At 38.3% G+C, this 24,587-nt stretch overlaps 1 protein-coding gene across 1 annotated transcript in view; it reads right to left on the bottom strand.

Annotated features, from left to right (window-relative positions):
- The window catches only part of LOC135269082 (zinc finger protein 724-like), a 41,610-nt gene extending 20,741 nt beyond the window's left edge, over nucleotides 1-20,869 (bottom strand). Inside the window, exons 1-3 of the mRNA XM_064362772.1 lie at nucleotides 20,655-20,869; nucleotides 5,550-5,676; nucleotides 4,309-4,404 (exon numbers count right to left, since the gene is read on the bottom strand). Coding sequence (XP_064218842.1) covers nucleotides 4,309-4,404; nucleotides 5,550-5,676; nucleotides 20,655-20,684 — 253 coding nt within the window. The 5' untranslated portion in view covers nucleotides 20,685-20,869. The remainder of the gene's footprint in view (nucleotides 1-4,308; nucleotides 4,405-5,549; nucleotides 5,677-20,654) is intronic.
- Nucleotides 20,870-24,587: the final 3,718 nt, after the last annotated feature.

Here is a 24,587-nt window from a genome sequence, read left to right as displayed (position 1 = left end):
CTATGTCTTTAATGAAAGAGTGTAAGAAGGTGTGAAAATGCAAATTTTTGCCTAGTTTAGAGAGTTAAAGGATTGTTTTTAAATAAGATAAACATAAAGGTTTAAACAAGTTATGGAAAGTGTGCAAAAATTATAAAGAGGATCTATGTGTCCACATATTGACTAAATTCAATAAAATATTATTTGGTTTTTCCATAAATTGAACATTGGAATAAAAGTACAACAAGGGTGTCTTGAAGCACTGACCTACTCTTTAACACAAATTTGTAAAGGGTTATAAAAGTTTAATAAGAATTGCACCTCATGGTCAAACTGGTTAAGATTGGATGAAATTATCTATAAGGTTTCATTTAAAAAGTTGGGGTTGACGATGATAGACTAATGCAAGTGTGAAATTTGGCTTTCTTTCCCTTGAAAAAAGATTTTTCTTTGACTTATGAATAAACCATCTAAAAAAGAAGGAAAAGACAGGAAACATTGAAATACTGGATAATCCCTCTTGCAGAGTTTTTGCTTTAAAAAAAAAACACACACAAAAACTATGTGTCTTTCAAACAGATGACTCATGGTAACGTAAATTTCTATTAAGTGTTTTGAGTCTTTAAAGCTTCCAAATTGTCTTTTTTAATCCCTAGCTTTTGGATGCTACAGAGGGCCCCTGGGGCATCCAAGGGAGAGGTAAGCAGGATTATTTGACATGTTTATTGACATAGGATTGTTGATCAGATAGTATTTGATTTTCAGGTAATATTTCAGTGAAAATGTTAATGTGTGTTCCAAAAATCCTATGGGATTCCTAGAATTCTGATGTCTGAGTTTGTGTTATCAATCATAATTAAAGTTATTGTGTTAGGCTATTGTAAATCACAAAGGTGACTAAATTTCCTTTGTTAATCATATTTTTCACTGGGGGAGGGCAGGATCTTTCCTCCCAGGTGCAGCAGCAGCAGCGGCCTGACTCATGGCTACAAACCTGGGCCTCCTGCTACACAAGGACAAGCAGGAGCTCTGCCCCTTTTGAGTTGGTGGGGTTGGAGATCCCTGGGTGCAATTGCAGCCACCCTCCCATGTAGAAGACATGAGCATCTCTGCTGCCTACAGCCTTGGGGTCCTGGGAAGGTGCTCCCCCATTTCTGCTGGCTTAGAGGTTTCTGCTCCTGCTTCATGGCCTCACTCCTCTCCCAGGACCTGCACATTCCAATTTCAGAGCAGGGTTGGAGCCAAGCCCATGGGTCATATATGGCAGTAGGAGGTAGACAGATTTTATGGCAGAAAAGAGAAAGCCCCTTGTAGAGTGCCATCTTTAGGGGCCCACAGACCAGAATGGGGACTTCTGGTGCCTCATCCTGGCCTGCCTATGGCCAACAATGGACCAACTGTAATGACCTTACTCCCCTCTGAGGTCCAGAAAAGCCCTGGCCTCAGACAGAGAGGGCAGAGGACACAGAAATCATGTGATGATCAGCTGCAGACGCTAGCTACCTTCTCTGCTGGCAGTTTTGGAGATCTTCAGAGACCTCTGAACACCCTGCCTGCAGAGAGAAGCCTCTCCTCAGGGCCTCCTCTCTGCTGAGAGCTAAACACTTGATGGGATGACCTGCCTACAGAGAAGAGCTACCCACTGTGCATCCCCTCTGAACTCTTCTAACACTAAATAAATATCCTCTTTGTTTTCTTCACCCTTCACTTGTCTGCATACCTTATTCTTCCTGGATGCAGGACAAGAACTCAAGCAATGGGGCCCCTGGCCACAGAGGGTTTCCAGGAAAAAAAAAACTGACACCTCAAAGATTCTGTAACACATGCATAACATGTATATTCTAACATATTGTTCTAAATGTCTGAATCTAATGTTGCAGACAAATTTGAAATAGAAGACAGAACGTAGAAATGTGTAGAGATAGTAACATCAGTAAAATGGAAAAATAACAGGTGCTCTGTTTTCTGATTCCCCCAGAGCAAGAAAATTTGTCAGCCATCCCTGACAAAAATACCTACATACTGGAGTCAGACATCATGGTTCACCCCTATAATGACAGCTACACATTGAGGTTGGAGAATTGTGGCAGGGAAGTATTTCAAGACCAGGCTGATTTATGTGGCAAGACCCCATCTCAAAGATACGTGCCTTTAATAGAGCTTTGAGATCCAGGAAGGAAGTTGTAAAACTCTGCTAAAGCCCAAAATTGAGGAGTGTTCCTTTCAGAAGGCAGGCCTTCATTAATGTAGCAAACTACAGGACCTCTGCTATTGGCTAAAGACCAGGAAATGAATGGTCCACCCAATTTGGTCTCACTGAGGATTGTGAACTTACTCTGTAACCATCCCAAACTCCTCCCAGCAACCATCTGGGAGAGGCCTTCCAGTCCAGGGACCTGGAGGAAGATACAAATTAATAGACCTGAAGGCAGGCTGGCAGACCTTGGCCTTTACTGTGATCTCTGAAGCTGTTCAATGACTCAGTTTCAGCTTCCTGGACCACAGTTCATGGCCAGATATGACTACATAGAAACCCACACAGTGACCTAGAAAAATCCTATTTTGGGCCAGGTGCCATGGCTTATTCTTGTAATCTCAGCACTTTGGGAGGCTGAGGTGGGTGGATCATGAGGTCAGGAGTTCAAGACCAGCCTGGCCTAGGTGGTGAAACCCTGTCTCTACTAAAGATACAAAAATTAGCCAGCCATGGTGGCAGGCACCTGTATTCCCAGCTACTCAGAGGCTGAGGCAGAGAATTGCTTAAACCTGGGAGGCAGAGGTTGCAGTGAGCCAAGATTGCACCACTGAACTCCAGTGTGGGTGACAGAGTGAGACTCTGTCTCAAAAGAAAAGAAAGAAAGAAGAATCCTCTGGTATTCAGTGAAAGCCATACTGATCCACATCCTTATATAAGGCCCACTGCAGACACCTCCCTTAGTGTCTGCTCTAAAAATCAAAGTCCTGAAGGATATTCAGTCTGTCTAAAAATAAAATGGAAATTATAACTACCCAAGCTCCTTGTCACAAGCCAGCTAAAGGTGGACCCTAATGTACACTCAGAAGTCTTGTGACAAACCAAACTACAAACCTTCTCCACTACAAACCCAGAGAGCATCCCATCACCCAGGGGGCCTAGCAAAAGAAAATCTTTACCTTCTCAAACCACTTTACAAAACTTGAAGAGGTATTTGCTCCTTCAAATTCACAGGCACCAATGCAAAACTATATTGTGCCCATTGTCAATTCTTCTATTTTAACACAGCACTGAAACCACATGGAAGAAGAATTAGTCAAAAAGTTTTTTAAAGACATTGAAAATGAAGAGAAATAAGTAAAAAGTTGCTGTTTCTAGATTGTATAGTCTTATATATAAAGAACTATAAAGACTACATTAAAACCTGTCTAAACTAATAAATATACTCATTAAATTAGAAAAATAAGATCAAATTAAATTGTAAGTTATGTTTCCATACACTTAAACTCTCTGATATAACAGAAAAATAATCTGTTTGGAATAGTATTAAAACAGTAAGTTTCTAAGAAAACAATTAAGCAGATGTAAAAAATATTTGCAAGATATCAATAAAAGAAATAAAATAAAATAAAAATTAAATAGAAATTAAAGGAGACTCAAATAAATTTAAATTTTTTATGTCTATGGATTGAAAGAATATTTTTATAAGTGCCATATTATCCAAAGTAATCTATAGATTCTCTGAACTTCTGATCAAAATTTCAGTGGTATTTTTCTCACAGTCATGAAAAATGCAATTCTAAACTTTACATGAAACTAAAATAAACTTTGAATAGTCAAAGCAGTCTTGAGGTAAAAGAACAAAGCAGAAGGACATCATACTTCATAATTTCAAACTATATTTCAAGGCTATAGTAATAAAAAGTGGATGGACTGTGTAGAAAAATGAACAGCAGCAACAAAGATGGGACATAAACCACCACTCACACATTTCAGGCATGATGCTAAAAGAGAATTTAAAACAAGAGTTTAACATAGAGGTTTCTCAAAATTATGCAGATATGTGTGTGTCACCCAAAACGATGGAGAAGCAGTCAGATTGTGCAGTCTCTTATACTTCATGAAGAGGACTTTGGGCTCTTGAAAAAAGATCACCAAAGAGAAAGCAGAATCTTTGGAAAATTTAAAAACATAAGACAGAAGGTACCTCTGTGTGAGAGCAAAATAAAAAACTCCTCAGGCCTCCCAGAAACTATTTCCCTTCCTTTGGAACACAGCTTCCCAAATCACATTTTAAGGACTAACTTTTGCTTCAAGTTTTGGACCTCTCATCTGTTGCATTAGTTCTCACATACCTAGGATTTTGGCTACAGTCTCATGTCTCTTCATATTCCAAGGCTCTTTTCCTTGCTCCGGATAGGTGATCAGGTCTGGCTTAGAGAAAGCAGCACCTGTTTTATTAAAAATAAATAAGGCAACATGAATGTTGTTCATATTCTCCAATTCTCAAGCTAGTAATTTGCTCAATAAGAATGATAGAATAGAATATCTTAGTAAATTAATTCCAAAATAATAATTTATAACAAAAATGTTTAATATTTAAAAATTTTTTAATTTGTATTTTTTGTTTGTTTGTTTTTGAGATGAAGTTTTATTCATATTACCCAGGCTGGAGTGCAATGGCACTATCTCGGCTGACTGCAACCTCCAATCCCTGGGTTCAAGCAATTCTGCCTCAGCCTCTCGAGTAACTGGGATTACAGGCATGCACTACCATGCACAGCTATTATTTTGTAACTTTAGTACAGATGGGGTTTCTACATGTTGGTCAGGCTGGTCTCAAGCTTTTGACCTCCGGTGATTCACCTCCCAAGGTGCTGGGATTACAGACATGAGTCACTATGCCCGGCCTAAATTTGTATGTTCTTAATTTCACTTTCTAGTACTACTGAATCAACAACTGGTGGTGGAAGGCCAGGCACAGTGGCTCACACCTGTAATCCCAGCACTACCAAAGACTGAGGCAGGTAGATCACCCTGGGGTCAGGAGTTAGAGACCAGCCTGGCCAAAATGGTGGAATCCCATCTCTACTAAAAATACAAAAAAAAAAAAAAAAAGTAGTTGGGGGTTGTGATGAGTGCCTGTAATCCCAGCTACTCAGGAGGCTGAGGCAGGAGAACTTCTTGAACCCGGGAGGTGGAGGCTGCAGTGAGCCAAGCTTGTATCACTGCACTGCAGCATGAGAACAGAGAAAGATTCCATGTCAAAAACAAGACAAGACAAACAAACAAACAAACAAAAACTGGTGGTGGTAATTAGATTTTAAGGTTTAGGAAACAATGCTTTAAGCCACCAACTTTCTGTCATTACCAATAATCTACAGTAAAAAGTACAGATCAGCTCAGGAATGTGGAAAATTCAGATCAACAAGAAATATCTTGAGGATATTCCTCTCTAAACAAATTTCCAAACTTTTTTCAAAACAGGAATCTTAAACTTATTTATACAAAGCAAATATTACCAAAAACATTTTACAAATAAAATAGAATAAAAGCTTTAGGGTATATTATGAATGTGTATTGAAGTTATTCTCACCAAGGAAGACCAGGTTTCTGTAGTTCTCTAGCATCACATCTCTGTATAAATTCTGTTGTGCAGTGTCCAGGCATTGCCACTCTTCCAGAGAGAATTCTATGGCCACATCCATAAATGCCAATGGTCTCTGATAAACACACACACACACACACACACAAACATATATTTATCAAGCAGCCATGGGCAGAATTTTTAATTCGACTGAAGAAGAAATGAGAGTAAAAAGAAGTGCTTCTAATTTATAGGACTGAATTATAAAATAGTTCTCAACACAGAAATATATTCTAATTATTCTCTAACTGTGTAAAGAGAGTGGCATAATCCACAACATCAGCATATATATAGTAGTTTTCTGGATTACAAAGTATAAAATTCAGGGCATAAACACAAATGTACATTTTTAAGTGCTGTATTTGCATCAAACTAAATGAGCTGTGCATATTTTTCAGATGGAAAAGACATGTTAAGTTAGAAGATATCCCTCAAATTTCAATGTGTACAATGAACTGGAGATCTTGTCTTGCAGATTATTTTTTTCAGAAGATTAGAAATAAAGACTGATTTCTGAATTTCTATTAAGTTCACCAGTAATGTAACTGTTTTTGGTCTAATAAGAATATGTTCTCAAACATCCAGTAAATGAAAGAACCTGTTTTTCCCAGTTTCTCTCTCCCATAAACACAAGTAAAGAGATTTCTGCAAATTGGCCATGGAATTCTAATTAGAAGCCTGGGCTGATAACCACTTAGCTAAGAATTACCTCTCAAGTTTGAATGACCTTATACATCTCTTGGTAATTTTGGCCCAACTCTAGGTAATGTGATTTCGGAGGTTTGCAAAGGGTCCATAAGTGTGTGTTTTAACCAAGTCCACTGTCAGTGCTGATGTTGCTCCCCCTGGCCTCATCATTAGAATTAGTTTGAGAAAACAGGCACAGCACAGAATCCCTTACACTCAGCTCTCTTGTCACAACACAAATAATTTCGGTACAAATGAAGACAATCAATCTCCATCCTACAATATCATATTATTTGCTGGATCTTTAGCAGAAAGTAGTAAGTCTGCATTTGGAAAACAGCATGTACACAGGTATTAATGCAATGTTTATTAAGCAAGTACTATGTGATCAAGAGTACATTACAAAGAACTGTGCTGGGAATAACATATCATGAGATTTAATCTTCATAACACACTGGGGTTGGCACTACGTGTCTAATAATACCCCTTATTTAGATAAAGGGCCCAGCATTTTTATTTACTTTTCTGTTTCTCTATCATTGGTTGTTAAAAAATTGTATAGAATAAAAGCTAAATATAGTCAGATGAGAGGGATACAGAAGAGGTTAATGTAGTTTAGAGAAATTATTATTGTATTTATGTTTATTTTCTTGTTACTGGTTTAACAACTACTGGATCTGAAGGAATAGAAAACAAGTTGCTAAATGGAAAGTCTCTGCAAGCACTGGTTATAATAGAAAATTTAAAAATTAAGACAACATACATACTTGATTTTTTCCATTTATCTGCTTTTGTGTTTCAGGAAATTGTGCAGAACAGCTCTAGAAAGGTAGCAGGATTCAGCCGGGCACAGTGACTCACACCTGCAATCCAAGCACTTTGGGAGGTGGATTACGAGGTCAGAAATTTGAGAACAGCCTGGCCAACACAGTAAACCCCATCTCTACTAGAAATACAAAAATTAGCTGTGTGTGGGTACACTGGTGCTAGGGAGGCGGAGGCAGAAGAATCTCTTGAACCTGGGAGACAGAGATTGCAGTGAGCTGAGATCACACCACTGCACTCCAGCCTGGGCTACAGAGTAAGAGTCTATCAAAAAAAAAAGAAAGAAAGAGAGAAAGAAAGAGAGAAAGAGAGAGGAAGGAAGGAAGGAAGAAGGGAGGGAGGGAGGGAAGGAAGGAAGGAAGGAAGGAAGGAAGGAAGGACGGGTACCAGGATTCACCACCTAAAACTCTGATTTTCTCTAATCAATTCTCTGAGGCAAGACTCCAAGGTGGGGCCAGATGTAAATGAAGCCCCCAGATAAGGTGAATCTGAACAGAACCGGGTCAGGGAGAGTACCCTATGTAGAATTCTGTGCTCTATGCCTCTGGGGGGCATTTCCAGTTCTGTTTTTTCTAAGTTTACCTAGGAGAAACTTCAATGCCAGGGTTTGTTTGATTTTAATCTTCTTTAGCCACTGTGTTGTCAATTTTATAACATGTACTAATAAGCAATTAAAACAAATCTCTTAAGATTTTCCAAGGTAATTTCTAAGAGGATAAGTAAGTATTCCTAGCAAGGTATAATAAATACAAATAGTAATAACAACTATTCTGTCCCTAAATATCTCTTAAGATGATGACTTCAGAAGTCACAAAAATATAAAGTGGCCCAAGTAAAGCCCAAGGTTTTTTTGCACACATCTATTTATTGCACCAACCATATGATTCCTTTTTTTTTTTTTTTTTCCTTTTTTGAGATGGAGTCTTGCTCTGTCACCCAGACTGGAGTGCAGTGATGTGATCTCAGCTTACTGAAACTTCTGCCTCCCGGATTCAAGCAATTCCCTGCCTCAACCTCCTGAGTAGCTGGGATTACAGGCACCTGCCACCACACCTGGCTAATTTTTGTGTTTTTAGTAGAGATGGGGTTTTACCATCTTGGCCAGGCTGGTCTTGAACTCCTGACCACCTGATCCATCCTCCTCAGCATCACAAAGTGCTGGGATTACAGGTCTGAGCAACTGCACTTGGCCCCAACCATATGATTCTTAATTCAACAATGTATCTTGTCACTAGTCTATACTAAAAGTTCCTGGATGATAAAATTCATAACTGCTTCAAATATTTTCTGAATGTCCATAAAAAATAAAATATACTTTATCTGTTTGAGTCTCCAGACCTTGTTTTTCACCCAACTACCAGGAAACTGGAGAAATTTCATCTGGATACTAAAGACATCTTTTGTATGAGGGGAGGAACAAACATAGACAGACTCATTTCTCTTACACTGAGACTTAGGAGAATTAAACGTTCTTGTCTGACTGACACAGTTCTGCTCTGGACATCCTCATATTTCTTAACAACACTGAAGTGATTGTGAGAGGGCTTCCAGTGAGCCTGGGCTGATGGCCCAATGGTAAGCCAGGCAGAGAAACTCACGCTTATTCTAAATAGAAAACAGAACTGCCCTGGCGTAGCTTTAGAACCTGGATCGCCTTGTCCTGACTAGGTACCTCTTGGGTAAGAGGAAAGAGAAGAATACTGTACTAGAGAATCACATTTTACAGGTAGGTGTAGTTGTGATTATGCTCTGGATACACTGTAGTCTTGGTTTCTCACTCCTAAGATGCCTTTTTACACTTGCAGATTTTGCCATCAGATTCAGTTTTCACATAATTACAGCAGGTCACTGGATAAGAGCTGAAAAGCTCAAAGTGCCACATTCTCAAAAAGAAACTTTAAGATGTCGATGTTGACATCTCACAATGCAGAAAAGGCCTCTTGTTGGTTTTCAGTACATTTTTAATTCTACATCTGGCCCTGTTTTGTAATACCAGGCAGAGGCCAGAACTTATGTGCAGATTGTAGGTGGGGTCAACCAGGCTCTGCATTCTTGGGTGTTACAGCAAGTGGAGTACAATCAAATGAGAAAGCCCCTCTTACAGGTTGCTCTAGTACATTCTAAGTGATATGTCTACCTAAAAGAAAAAAGATGAGTCAACATGAATATGAGTAGACAGTGTATTTGGGCCAAACATGAGGACTGTAACTTGAAAGCAAACATTCAAGTTGCCTGGAATCTACATTTTAATTAGCAGTAGTAATCAGTGAATTTGTAAAGGTAAAAATAGAAGGATAGAGAGTGGGCTGATACAAACATTCTTATTTATTTAAAGAAATAACAATTATTGATTGAATATACATTGTCAAGATTTAGGGTTTGGGTTATGGTGTCCAGTGTGACATTTGTGTTTGGGTGGCCACATCACTTGTTTGTCCTGTAATAGCAACATTCAAATTTAGTAAAATAAAAGACACTAAATTTACACTTACCTATAGTTATTCCTACTGGATAAATTAGTAAGTGTTTCAGACTAATATCTCTTGTAACAATTTGGTAGTAAATTTGCTCCGGATACTAGATATAACTACCTAAGTATAAATAATTTTAAGGTAGTAGTCATAATGCATGTAGGATTTTAAAAAATTGTCTTTAACCATAATTCAATTAAAGCAATTTATATTTCAAAAGTATTAATGATAATATTAAAATAACTATTTAAGAAATGTATTCAGTCCAGGAGTGGTGGCTAATGCCAGTAATCTCAGCACTTTGGGAGGCCGAGGCAGGTGGACCACCTGAGGTCAAGTGTTCTGGACCAGCCTGGCCAACATGGTGAAACCTTGTCTCTACTAAAAATACAAAAAATTAGCCTGGCATGGTGGCAGGCACCTGTAATCCCAGCTACTCAAGAAGTTGAGGCAGGAGAATCACTTGAATCCTTGAGGTGGAGGTTGCAGTGAGCCGAGATCATGCCATTGCAGTCAGACCTGGGCAGCAAGAACAAAACTCCATCTCAAATATATATATACACACACATATATTTTCAAAGTAAATAACATTATGACCTTATATTCATACTATTTTTAAAAATACTGCTTAATTTATGTAAATGCATGTTGTTATAAACACTACACATAATTATGCTAATTGTAATACACAGAAGTCAAAGTACAGCTACAGACTCCACTGTTCAGTTAATATACTGAACTGCTTTTGCAGTGTAAGTACTTCATCCTGCAAATACTCAATAATTACCTTGGATAATCACTTTTCTATCAAACAAACTTAAGCAGCATCTTTTAGACTTTATCATTCTGTAATGCTAAATTTAATCCTGACCTTGTGTTCAACTTTTGTGTTCTCTTACAATGAGCTTCAATCTAAACAAATCTGTGTATACTTTAAAAGACTAAAAATAGAAAACATAAACCTTTGCCAAAGCAAAAACAAAAGGCAATGAATCTAAGGTTCTAAATGAATACAACCCTGAGTCAATAAGAATGAGAAAAGGTTCATTTAGCTGTTACAATTACTCACACATATTTTCTAAAAAGCACAGAACAAACCTACATATAATCTAAATGCTTTAAGAGAGATTTTGCTTTAAGAGCAAAATATTCCCCTTGATTTTTAGATAGGAGAATATAGCCACTTATTTCTCATTTATATTTTATCCTAAAGTAGCCAGGTCTCTGGACATGTTTTTGAACACTTGGACTTCTGAATTTCAGTAGACACTGGATTCAGGCATCTAAGGAGTAGCCCTGGGCACATGGTGCACTTGGAAGTACGTTTTATATTTTAAAAAGCAGAAGAGAAAAAGTGTTATAAAAAGTTCATGGTTGCACATGAATAAAGCAAGTTCTTAGAGTCCTATAAAGAGATTTAGATTCTGACACTGTAACAGTGGTAGCCTACAACATCCCACAGACACTATTAGACAGATTTTTGAGTCAGAAAATTAAGAAAGATGCTAGGACCTAAACTCAACACTTGACCAAATAGTCTAAATATACATCTACAAAACTCTCCATCTAAAACCGAGATAATAAATACTCTTGTCATTACCATGTGGTACATACTCTAAAATAGACCACACTGATGGGCACAGTGGCTCAAGCATGTAAACTCAGCACATTGGGAGGCCAAGGCAGGTAGATCAGCCAAGGTCAAAAGTTTGAGACCAGCCTGGCTGACATGGTAAAACCCTATCTTTACTAAAAATACAAAAATGAGCCAGGTGTGGTGTTGGGCACCTGTAATCTCAGCTACTCAGGAGGCTGAGGCAGGAGAATCACTAGAACTTGGGAGGCAGGGTTTGCACTGAGCTGAGATTACATCAATACACTTCAGCCTGTGTGACACATTGAGACTTTGTGTCAAAAAAATAAAATTGGCCATGCAATCAGAAACAAAACAATTCTCAGCAAATTCAAAAATGTCAAAAATCATACCAATCACACACACAGACTACAGGTTAATAAAAATATAATTCAATTAAAAAAACACTTGCTATCATACAGTTACATGGAAATTAAACAATCTGCACTTAAATGACTTTTGGGTAAATAATAAAATTAAGGCAGTAACTAAGAAATTCTTTGAAACAAATGAGAATAAAGATACAACATAACAGAATCTCTGCAACAGAGCTAAGACAGTGTTAAAAGGAAATTTTATACTATTAAATGTTCACATCAAAAAGGTAGAAAGATCTCAATTTAAATTTAATATCATCAATAAAAGAATGTACATCTATTTTATATTTTGAAACTCTGCTAAAGATGCTTGTCAGTTTAAAGAGCTTTTCCACTGAGACTGTAGTTAAATAAATCACTAGCTAGATAAATGAAGAATGAAGATTCAAACTTGAAATGGCAAAAGGGTCATTATAAGTGACCCCGCAAAAATATAAATAATCATTGAACTCTACAGTAAACACCTCTATGCACACAAACTAGAAAATCTAGAAAACAGTGGATAAATTTCTAGACAAATACATGCTCCCAAGATTAACAAAAAAAAAAAAAAAAAAAGAGCCCCTGAATAGACCAATAACAAGCTCCAAAACTACATTTGTAAATAAATAGCCTACCAACCAAAAAAACAAAAAGCCCAGGACCAAACAGATTCACAGCTGAATTCTACCAGATGTACAAAGAAGACTTGGTGCTGTTTCTACTAAAACTATTTCAAATAAATTGAGAAAGAGGGACTCCTCACCAAGTCATTATATAAGAACAGCATCATTCTGATACCAAAACTTGGCAGAGATAAAACAAAAATAGAAAACTTGAGGCCAATAATTTTGATAAACATTGATGAAAAAAATCCTCAATGAAATACCAGCAAACCAAATCCAGCTGCACATCAAAGAGCTAATCCACTATGTTTAAGTAGGTTTTATCCGTGGGATGCAAGATTGGTTCAACATACAAATTAATAAATGCTATAAATCACATAAACAGAACTAAACATAAAAGACACAAAATTATCTCAATAGAGACAGAAAAAGCTTTCAATAAAATTTAACAACTTTTATGTTAAAAGCTCTCAACAAACTATGCATTGAAGGTACATACTTCTTAATAATGAGTTATCAGTGACAAACCCAAAACCGAAATACTGAATGAAAACAAGCTGAAAGCATTTCTCCTTGAAAACTGGAGGAAGACAAAACTGCCTTCTCTCACCACTCTTATTTAACATAGAATTCAAAGTTCCAGCCAGAGCAATCAGGCAAGAGAAAAAATATAAACATTCAAACAGAAAGAGAGGAAGTGAAACTATCTGTTTGCAGATGACATGATTTTATATTTAGAAAATCCTACAGTCTCAGTGGAAAAGCTCTTTAAACTGACAAGCATCTTTAGCCGAGTTTCAAAATACAAAATAGATGTACTAAAGTCAGTAGCATTCCTGTACCTCAACAACCAAACCAAAAGCCAAATTAAAAAAAAAATCTCACTCAAAATCTCAGGAATACGGCTAACCAGGGAGGTGAAAGATCTCTTCAAAAAGAATTATAAAACACTGAATTAAAAAGTCAGAGATGACACAAACAAATGGAAAACCATTTTATACTGATAAATAGAAAAGATCAATATTATTAAGATGGCCATACGGCCCAATGAAATTTACAGATTTAATGCTATTTCTATTAAACCACTGACACCATTTTTAGCAGAACATCAGTAACAACAACAACAAACTATTTTAGATTTCATATGGAACAACAACAACAAACAAATAGCCAAGACAATCCTACGGAAAAAGGATAAAACTGAAGGCATTACATTACCAACCTCAAACTATACTACAGGACTACAGTAACCAAAGCAGCATGGTACTGGAAACGAAACACAATGCAACACAACAAAAAACAAACAAATGAACAAAAAACAGACTCATAGACCAATGCAACACAATACAGGCCTAGAAATAATGTCACACACCTCAAACCATCTGACCTTTAACAAAGCTGAAGAAAATAATTTAGGAAGAAATCCCTATTTAATAAATGGTGCTGAAATAACTAGCTAGGACTATGTAGAAGACTGAAACCAGATTCCATCCTTAGTCCATATACAAGAAAATACTTAAAATAAATTAAAGACTTAAATGTAAAACTTAAAGTTGTAAAAAATAAATAAATAAAAACACTGACAGATAATCTAGGAAATACCATTCTAAACACAGAAACTGGCAAAGATCTCATGACGAAGTCACCAAAGCAATTGCAACAAAAGCAAAAATTGACAAATGGGACCTAATTAAACAAAAAAGCTTCTTCATAGAAACGAAAATCATCAACAGAGTAAACCGACAACCTGCAGAATTAAAAAAAAAATTTGTAAACTATGTTTCTGTCAAGGATCTAATATCCAGAATCTATAAAAAACCAAGTTTACAAGACAAAAAGCAAACAACCTCAGTAAAAAGTAGGCAAAAAAAATGAACAAATGCTTTTCAAAAGAAGACATACCTGCGGCTAACAGGTATATTTTTAAAAATGTTCATCACTAATTATTAGAGAAATGAAAGGAAAAACCACAATGAGATGCCATTTCACACCAGTCAGAATGGCTATTATTAAAAAGGCAAAAATTAACAGATGCTGGCAAGGTTGTAAAAAAAAGAAAATGCTTATACATTGCTGGTGTGAGTTTAGTTCAACCACTGTGAAAACCAGTGTAGTAATTCCTCACAGAACTAAAAACAAAATTATCATTTGATCTCGCAGTTTCATAATATAAATTTTTCTTGCAAAAAGACACATATGTCAGGTGCAGTGGCTCACACCTGTAATCCCAGCACTTTGGAGGCCAAGATGAGAGGATTGCCTGAGGTCAGGAGTTCAAGACCAGCCTGAACAACATAGAGAAACCCCATCTCTACTAAAAATACAAAATTAGGTGGGCATGGTGCTGCATGCCTGTAATCCTACTTACTTGGGAAGCCGAGGCTGGAGAATCGCTTGAACTAGGGAGGTGGAGGTTGCGGTGAGCCAAGATCACACCACTGCACTTCACCCTGGGCAAGAAGAGTGAAACTCCATCTCAAAAAAATAAATAATAAAATAAAATAAAAAGACACATGCACATGCATGACCATGGTGGCAATATTCAAAACAGCAAAGACGTGGAATCTGCCGGGTGTTGGCTCACACCTGTAATCCCAGCACTTTGGGAGGCCTAGGTTGGCAAGTCACCTGAGTTCAGGAGTTCAACACCAGCCTGGCCAAAGTAGTGAAACCCTGTTTCTACTAAAAATATAAAAGAAATAACTGGGCATGGTGGCATGTGCCTGTAATTCCAGCTACTCTCGGGAGGCTAAGGTAGGAGAATCACTTGAACCCAGAAGGTGGAAGCTGCAGTGAGCCAAGATCTCACCATCGCACTTTATCATGGGCAAAAGAGTAAAACTTCAGCATAGAAAATAAAGAAAGAAAGAAACACACAAAGACGTGGAACCAACCTAAATACCAAGCAATGCCAGACTGGATAAAGAAAATGTGGTATAGACAGGCATGGTGCCTCCTGCCTGTAATCCCAGAACTTTGGAAGGCTGAGTCATGTGGATGGCCTGAGTCCATGAGTTCAAACCCAGCCTAAAAGACAAAGCAGAATGCCATCTCTACAAAAAAGTCAAAACAAAATATTAGCTGTGCACAGTGGTATGTGCCTGTACTTACAGCTACTTGGGAGGCCGAGGGAGAAAGATTACTTGAGCCCAGGAGACTGAGGCTGCAGTGAATCAAGATGATGCCACTGCACTCCAGCCTGGACAACAGAGTGAGACCCTTTTTCCAAAAAAGTAAAATAACATAAAACAAGATTTAATACAAACAAAATATGTACAGAAACATTATGGAATACTGTGTGGTCATAAAGAATAGCAAGATCATGTCCTTTGCATCAACCTGGATGGAGGTGGAGGCCATTATCCTTAGAAAACAAATGCAGAAACAGAAAGCCAAATGCATGTTAATATTTAAAAGTGAGAGCTAAATAATAACACATGGACACAAAGAAGGGAACAGACACTGAAGTCTAGCGGAGGGTGGAGGGTGGAGAGTGGGAGGACAAAGAGGACCAGAGAAAAACACCTGTTTGGTGCTATAGTACCTCAATGATAAAATAATCAGCATGTCAAAGCCCATGACCCAATTTTACCTGTATAGCGAACCTGCACATGTACCCCTGGACCAAAAATAAACATTAAAAGGAAAAAAAAACCATGGATGGGAGAGAGTGTAATGCAGGTGGAAAAGACAGTTTGTGCTACAGATAGTGACCCAGGTGGAGCTGCACTCGGGTTTGTTTCTGTGTCCATGCAGGCAGATGAGATTATAAACAGATGGCCCAGAACCCTAGGCTGGCAGAGAAAACAGGTTGCTGCTGCAGATTCAGTGTCTGGGGGTAGGGATATGCCAGGAGACTTCTAGTTATTTTAGTAGGTTTTTGGCAAGAAATACTAGGATCAAAAATGCTGTGGTGCAATTCCTAAATGTGTCTAGTCCTGGGAGTGCTGTAGACACAGCAATGTCTAGTGGGTATGTTGGTGAATGGGTAGAAATCTTGTGGTGGCAGCTGTGGGAAAAGAGGGTCTGCTATCAGAATTCCCTTCTTCTAAGTTTTCAATAATCTGTCACCCTGGGAGAAGACCTGGAATCACAAGACAGTGGGCAGTGTCACAGCCTGGGTGCAGGAGAGTAGAGCCTCCCATTCCCAGACACTCAGAGTTCCACTCCAAGCCAGGCCAGGCCAGGCCAGGCCTCTGGGATATCTTCCTTTTGGCATCAATTCTGTAAGGTTTGCTGAACACCAAGCAATTCTCCAACACCAACTCATTGTCTGATATTTTAATTCTGACACCACCCAGAGTCAGCACAGATTCTAATTCAGGGCTCGGTCCCACAACATTGTCCTTACTGCGCATGTCACAGAACTCAGCAAAACACTGTATCTTTTACCAGTTTATTATAAAAGATACAACCCAGGACAAGTCAAATGGAAGAAATGTATAGAACAAATAAAAAGATGGGCAGAATGAAGCACATAGATAATCCAGGTGAATAGATGTGATTAATAGAATTCTCCAGCCTTTGAGTTCTCCAGGAACAGTTTGTGGAAAGAAACACCCTTCCCATTATGACTTAGATGGCACTCTCTTTTCTTACCTTTCACATAGCCAGACACAGGCTCTCCACATTTTCTGCTTTTTTCCATTAAAAAAAAATCAGCTGAATTTGTCTTCAGTGACCAAAATAAAATACCTCTTCATCAAACTTTACTCAAGTTTATCTCCTTTCCACAGACTCCTGGACTTTGAGCTACCCTCAGTCTGGGCCAACATACAAATGTACGTTATTTCCTTGTAAGAACATGCTGACTTAAGGGTAAAACACTCTCTGACCTAAAATCTGATTATTCACTCTCCATTTGCCAATCCCCTCAAACCTTGTTTTTAATCAGCTTTGCTTCTCCTTATGAAAGAAAGCCCTTGTCAAGAGATCGAGACCATCCCGGTCAACATGGTGAAACCCTGTCTCTACTAAAAATACAAAAAATTAGCTGGGCACAGTGGCGCATGCCTGTAATCCCAGCTACTCAGGAGGCTGAGGCAGGAGAATTGCCTGAACCCAGGAGGCAGAGGTTGTGGTGAGCCGAGATCGTGCCATTGCACTCCAGCCTGGGTAACAAGAGAGAAACTCTGTCTCAGAAAGGAAGAAAGAAAGAAAGAAAGCCCTTGTCTGCCTAAATTTTGCAATCTTTATAGATCTTATAGTTGGTACTTCCTCCTGTTGCAATATTCCTTTGGAATTCAATTTTTTATTTAAATCTAACTGCTTTATTTTACAAAATCTAGAAACTACCTCAAAACAGTAACAACTTCATCTTCAGCAAGACTCTCCCAGTCCCCTTCCATCTGCCCATGGACCCCCAGCTTTCCAGGGCTCTGAAGCTTCTCTCAGTATAAAGGCTTCTTCTACGGCTGAGGTGAGCAGCTGAGACACCTGTACAGGAAGCTCTCAGAAAGAACTAATTGGGTCTTTAATAACCTCTTTGTGCAGGTTTAATATTACCCTTAGCTCAGAGTCACTGGGCTCAGGCTTTAATTTTCATCTCAGAGTAATTCACTTGACTTTTGAAAGTAAGTGTGTGTACAATCCAGAAAATTACTCAAACACAGTATTAAGATAAGACGAAGAAATTTTAAGGTGTCTACATTTCATACCTACATAAGAAAAGCAAAAGTATCTGTTTATTTCAAAGAATAAATGTATTATTTGATAATTTTAATTAAAATTATGTAGTAAACAATTAGTCACATGAAAACACTTCTGGGGGGTACCAAGTTTCATCTAATAAAATTTAGCATGAAACTCAGAAATCAAGATAACGGGATAGAGAACAGAGATAGTCACTGTCACAAATGTACCCTGCAAGAAGAGGACCTAATGTTTTCATGAATCTGTGTAACTCACCAGTTATCCATCACATTTTCTTGTGGAAAGGTATTCATTTTCTATAGCCAAAAAGGAAGAGAGATTTTTCCTATTCCTTTCCTTCATAGCTAGCATTCTGAAAGCAAAGCCTTAAAATTCTGTTTGAAATCACCAAGCCATAAGAAACTCACCTGAGAAAACTTCAAAACTCATGTTGGGAAAGAAAAAGGTAAATGAGAATTTTTAACAAATGTATGATTAGATGTTATTTTTTGTTTCTGAAACACACCTCTTCTACGCCCTTTGCAAATCTTGTTTTTTTTTTTTTCCTTTCAAGTCCTACTAATAAAATGCAACTTACAATTAAAAACTAAGGTCCAAGCAAGTGAACAAATCTTTTAAAGGTGACAAGCCCAGAGAGTGGCAGTGGTGATTAAAAAACAAATCTGCCTTATTCATGTGTCAATTAAGGCTATTCAATCACTTGAGCGACTCTCCACCCCATCCTCTCACTTAAGTGCTCAATAACCACCTGCTCAGGAGACTATGTATGACTACACACGACCCAGTGAGTTATCCAGATGCATTTTACTTCACAAGTTCTTACACCATCTCACTGGGGTCAGGTTGTTTCTGACTTTTGGGATGCCATTTTTTTCCTTCACAAATTTTTCAATATTTTTCTTTAACTATATTTATTTCACTATTTTTCTGTCCCCTTAAAAAATCCAGGGGTCAGACATTATTTCTATGTTTTTTCCTCAATACCAGCATCTGATTGGCTGACCAGCAATGTGTCTCCAAGAAATCGAAGCTGGCTCAAGTAAAGACAGTTTCAATGTCTCAAGGGGTTAGCTTTTCAAAAAACAGAGTACACCAGGAGATGACTGTCAGTCCCACCACATTCACCTGCTTCCTTGAGAGGCTACGCTCCACACCTCAGGTTGTCCTATGAGAAAAAATAACCCGGGAGCTGGTATTCACTAGACACTCCAGCAACATAACCTTGGCGGGAATCTTGGTTTATCCCAAAACAGTACTGAAACCCAGGACCAGGGTGACTGAGGACAAATGACCCCAAAATTTTCTTAAGGGAATCCTTGAACCAAAAACATGCTGATAAGACCTCTGCTCCTAGGGAAGATGAAAAGAAAACATATTTTTGTTTTTAAAATGATACAGTGTCAGGGGTTTATTCTTTATTCTCAGGACAATATTTTTAAAAGAGAAAATACATCTTTGTAAAAGTCCCATCCAATGCTTTGTCAAAAAATGATTAACTAATGGCCATGTGCAGTAGTTCACTCCTGCAATCACAGCACTTTGGGAGGCTGAGGAGGGCAGATCACTTGAGGTCACGAGTTTGAGACCAGACTGGCTAACATGGTGAAAATCTGGCTCTACTAAAAATACAAAAGTTAGCCGGGTGTGATGGTGCGCACCTGTAATACCAGCTGTTCAAGAGACTGAGGCAGGAGAATCGCTTGAACCGGGGAAGCAAAATCTGCAGTGAACCGAGATCACTCCACTGCACTCCAGTGTGGGTGACAAAGTGAGATTGCATCTTATTTTTTTTTTTTTAATGGCTAATGAAAATACCGCATCTAAAATGTACACTAAAGGACAAGGAGTTGATAATGTGAATTAGGGAGGGGAAATTGGCATTTGGAAATGTTAAAAAGAACTGGAAATGTAGTATTTTACTGCAAGCCAGAGTTAGGATGAAGGAATGCAGGGTGGGAGTGGAAGGTAGACGTGAGAGGTTGCTTGCGCCGCACGTGAAAAATGCAGGGGAAAATCACTTTCCTGTGGTGTGAGAAAATAACTAAGTGGCAGGCAATGAGACTGACGCGGCCCTAGTCTGGATTTTCACTTAAAAATAAAATCTAACTCAAGTGCATTTGTTTTGGGGGGTAAATTACTACATTGAGAGAAAAAAATTCAGACTTAAACAATTATAAACTGTCAATTAACCTCTGATTGCATAACCAGGAAATTTGGAAGCTCAGAGTAGAAATTAAGAAACTACCTAACTATATCTAACCGATTAATGAATGTGGGTTTCTCTTAATCATGCACCTTATAAAAAGTCTTCTCTTAAACCCTGTCGCATGGACCACAAACTACAAACCATAGCTGGGTGCTCTACAATTTTTGAACCACTGTTTGAATAAATTATTTAATATTTTTGTGATGACTCCAATAAATTTTTTATAAAAGAGGGACCAAAAGCTCTTCCGCTTCCTGAACCCCGCACTCCAAGTCAGGATTCTCCTCAGGCGACCCTTTCATGGTCCCTGTACAATCGGGGAGAGATGCGGCGCGGTGGGTGCAGAGTTGCCCAAAGGGGGCTCCAGGCCGGGGCACAGTCACTGTGCAGGCAAGAAACAGGACGCCTGGGGTCCCGCCTGTCCGCCCAGCCGCCATCTTATGGCTGAAGGGGACTAAAGGTCGAGCTACGCCAAGGCGGATTCGCAGCCTCAGATTTTGGAGCTGACTGCTGGGGGCCTGAGAACCGCTACAGCCACTTCCCACCACTTTCAACCAGCCCCTTCCCACTCTCTAGATGTCGGATCCTGCGCTCTCACCATTTTGAGGTTTCCAGCGGCTCCTGGCATCTCAGCTGTGGATCTCTGAATACTTGAAGGTCACAGGACCACACAGACTGTATCTCCAGGAGTGGAGGACACAGAGCAGCAAAGGACGCAGAGCAGCGGAGGACACAGAGCAGCGAAGATGAGACCCGGGGCTCTGTCTGCAGGAAGAGACAAAGAACCCGCCAAATCCCGGAAGCTGTCCTGCACTTTCCAGCTGCGTGTCTTATTGGACGGTTCCTAGTTCAGAGTCTCTGACTAGGTAACGCTTAAGGCCCGCCCCCTTTAGTCCCTGAATGACAGAAGATTTGACCAGACACTGGGCTAAATGAAGAAAGAGTGACAGCCTGGGCTGCAACTTTTTCAGGAAGGGCTTCCTCCCTGAGGGGAGCCAGGACCAACCAGGAGGGTATTTGCATTTAACCTTGTGTAAAAAGTGATATGCATTTATAAATAGCATATTATAAGGCTATTCACAAATGGAAAGAATCTAATAACAATTATTTAACAATTTCAGATTTTATGACCTTCCTGGCTTCTGGTCCTTTGAGCAGGCAGCCTGAGATTTTAAAAAGGAGGCAATCCTCTGAAATAAAATGTGAGCCAAATGTGAATTTTACAATTTCTATTAGCCAAACTTTTTTATTTTATTTTTATTTATTTATTTATTTTTGAGGCTGAGTCTCACTCTATCACCCAGGCTGAGTGCAGTGGCATAATCTCTGCTCACTGCAACCTCTGCCTCCCGGGTTCAAGCGATTCTCTTACCTCAGCCTGTCTGGCTAATTTGTGTGTGTGTGTGTGTGTGTGTGTGTGTGTGTGTGTGTGTTTAGTAGAGACAGTTTCACCATGTTGACCAGGCTGGCCTCGAACTCCTGACCTCAGGTGATCTCCCCTACTCGGCCTTCGAAAGTGCTGGGCTTACAGGAGTGTGCCACAGCACCTGGCCTTATGCAGCATTTTTAAAATAAAACTTTTCTGTGGTTTCATTTCTAGGCAGACTTTTTATTGAATAGCGTTTGGATTTTTTTGGAAGCCTCTTTTAAGGATTAATTTGTGGTTGCATTATAAGGTTAGTTGGGTGCCAGTTGCACAACCAGTTTGCTTTATTTGCATCTTGGGGGTATTTTTTCTAGAGCAGCCATAGTGTACTGTGGGAAGTGGAGCTGGGCAGCATCCTTCCCTGACTGTATTATTTTGCCCTTCTGCTGTGTGCAGTGCTGAGAAAACCTCGGGCCTTGATTATCTACACAGTATCTCTGGGGACATTATTGACCCATTGCTGACTGCCTGTGACTCTTGATTTTTACACAGCCTCCATGACATGCATAATAATCCATGTTGTCTTATTGCCACTCAGCTCTGGGAGCTAACTGATGCAGCTTTAGAACACCACAATGTTTCTGGAAAGCGTTTCTTGCATATGGGGTAAAATGTTGTAGCAATTTTAGAATTCCGTCCTGTGTTGTTTTAATAGCTACCTTCTATATTAAGATTCTACACACAGTTAAATTTTTACTGTTTTAAAAAAGCCAGGGCTAGATTTGCATATATTGTCAACAAGAAATTTAACATGATTAATATAAAATCTTATACTTTTAAAATATTGGGATACCGAAGACAATATTTTGTATTAACATTACACTTGACATGTTGTTATAACATGCATCTTCAAAATTAAATTTTAAAACATTTTGCAAGGATTATGCTGTGATTTGTTACTATGCTAGATATCACAGGAAATGGGGAGGATTTGGGGGTTTAAAGTTTCTGATTGTATTTTAGTATGTTTCTAATTTCCCACTGTCAAAATGTCTTCCAAGATACATTTTAACTTCTCTATATCAAGTTACATGAAATTGAGTAAAACCATCCATTAGTTACCCTGAAATTTTTTTTTAATTGAAGCTTTAATAAAAAGTGGGTTTCCTTGAATGTGTAGCTTTTTATTTTATATTGGAGTCTTCATATATTTTATTAATATTATATTACTTTAATTTTTATTATTTCCCATATATTTCCTAATCCACAATTCACATTAATATGGTACAATAATTTGTAACCTAAGTGTTGATGGAAATTATAGCATTTCAAAAGCAGCTCAGAGATCCTAAGAAAGAGGCTTTATTCTGTTGGTAGGGTGATTAAAATGTATACCCTACCAACAGTATAAAGATAATTCATTTAAGGATTTAAGACAGTTTAAATATTTTAATGTATTGTAATTACTATTACTGTAGGAGAGGCTGTCAAGCTAAAAAAACAGCAGTTAATGCTTGTGTTGGACAGCTTTACAGATCAGATAGGCCACAAGCTGGGTTAATATTGTTGTTGCTTTTTAGTAAAGTCGTATAGCGTTTTCATGAGAACAAAATTTTCTTTAACAAATCTTACTTTCAATAAATTTAAATTTGGGGAATTAAAATAGAGCTAATTTCTCCTTATTATTATGTGTTCAACTTCATGAAAATGTCTACTATGCCACTGACAGCAATACGTTCAAATGATTAGTAGGTCACACCTTTGAAGTATTTAAAATTTGACAACTTATATCAGTGAATTTTGTGATATTAAAAAGGAAAGAGAAAAGGATCTTTCTTTTAAACTGTCATATTATCAAACTACCAACACTCTTCAAAAGCATTTTGAAATGTTCATTCCTTTGTTTTAGTTTATGGATTTAGTTTTCGTGTTTTCTAAAACTTTAGTAGTAGATTTTATGTTTGAGGGATACATAGTTTTCTAAATGTGTGCATTTAAAAATATCAAACCATTATAAAATTAGGATTTTGTTTTTCTTTGAGATGGGATCTCACTCTTGTTGCCCAGGCTGGAGTGTAATGGTGTGACTAGACTCACTGCAACCTCCCGCTTTCCAGATTCAAGCAATTCTCCTGCCTCAGCCTCCTGAGTAGCTGGAATTATAGGCATATGCCACCACACCCAGCCAATTTTTGTGTTTTCAGTAGAGACGGGGTTTCTCCACATTGGTCAGGTTGGTCTCGAATTCTCGACCTCAGGTGATCCACTGCCTTCGCCTCCCAAAGTGCTGGGATTACAGGCACAAGCCACTGTGCCCAGCCTAAAATGAGGATTTTTAAATTAAAGCTTTTGCGAAGGTGGCTTCAGAGGGTGGGGTGGTACACAGTGTGGCCTTAGTGGGTTGATCTGTATGACAGATCTGTACAGAACCCCGAACAACAAACTTGCCCCTAATTTGAATCTAGTTGTTTCTCAGCTCATTTTCTTTCCATTTATGTCCCCTTGATGTGAATAGAACCCAATGAGAGAAAAAAACACAGGAAAGGCATTCCACTTCTCATCCTTGCAAATTAGTATTGTTCTTTTAAATTAAATAATTGAATATCCTCTCATTTTTTATGCCAAACCCATGATATTTTAAGACACAGGATGACAGTAGATGCCACTAACCATCTCGAAGTCTCAAGCAGAGGCCTTTTTAAAATCAAGGTGCAGTTCAGTAACCTTTGAAAAAACAAAGGTTACAAGACCCCATTCCTACACTTTTTTTTCACTTAGTCAAAATTTATTTCAAGGCCTGAAAATATTCAGACTAATCAAAATGGTACTACTGTAACTTCTTATAAAAGTTTTGAAAAATATAGACACAACCTCTCAAACACCACACTATCCGATTCTCAGAAGCAATGGCTATTTAACAAGATGTAAAGGGACGATAACATATCAATGAACTTTCACACACCGAAAGAGAGCATTTAGTAGCAAGCTAGTCAGACAAAACACAAACATTTTCACATTTCCCATGTTTGTTATTAACTTTGCTTCATGAAGCCACTGATAGCTGAGGTTTCTTTCAAGTATAGGATTTCTAACATTAAAAACTGTTTTTTGACACATTTTTATAAAGAAATGAAAAGTAAAACACAGTCTGACTGTATTTATGAG

This window comes from Aotus nancymaae, unplaced genomic scaffold, assembly GCF_030222135.1.
Source record: "Aotus nancymaae isolate 86718 unplaced genomic scaffold, 86718_ANA_hifiasm-v0.15.2.pri h1tg000049l, whole genome shotgun sequence".
Classification (NCBI taxonomy): domain Eukaryota; kingdom Metazoa; phylum Chordata; class Mammalia; order Primates; family Aotidae; genus Aotus; species Aotus nancymaae.
This window is presented reverse-complemented; position numbering and strand designations above follow the sequence as displayed.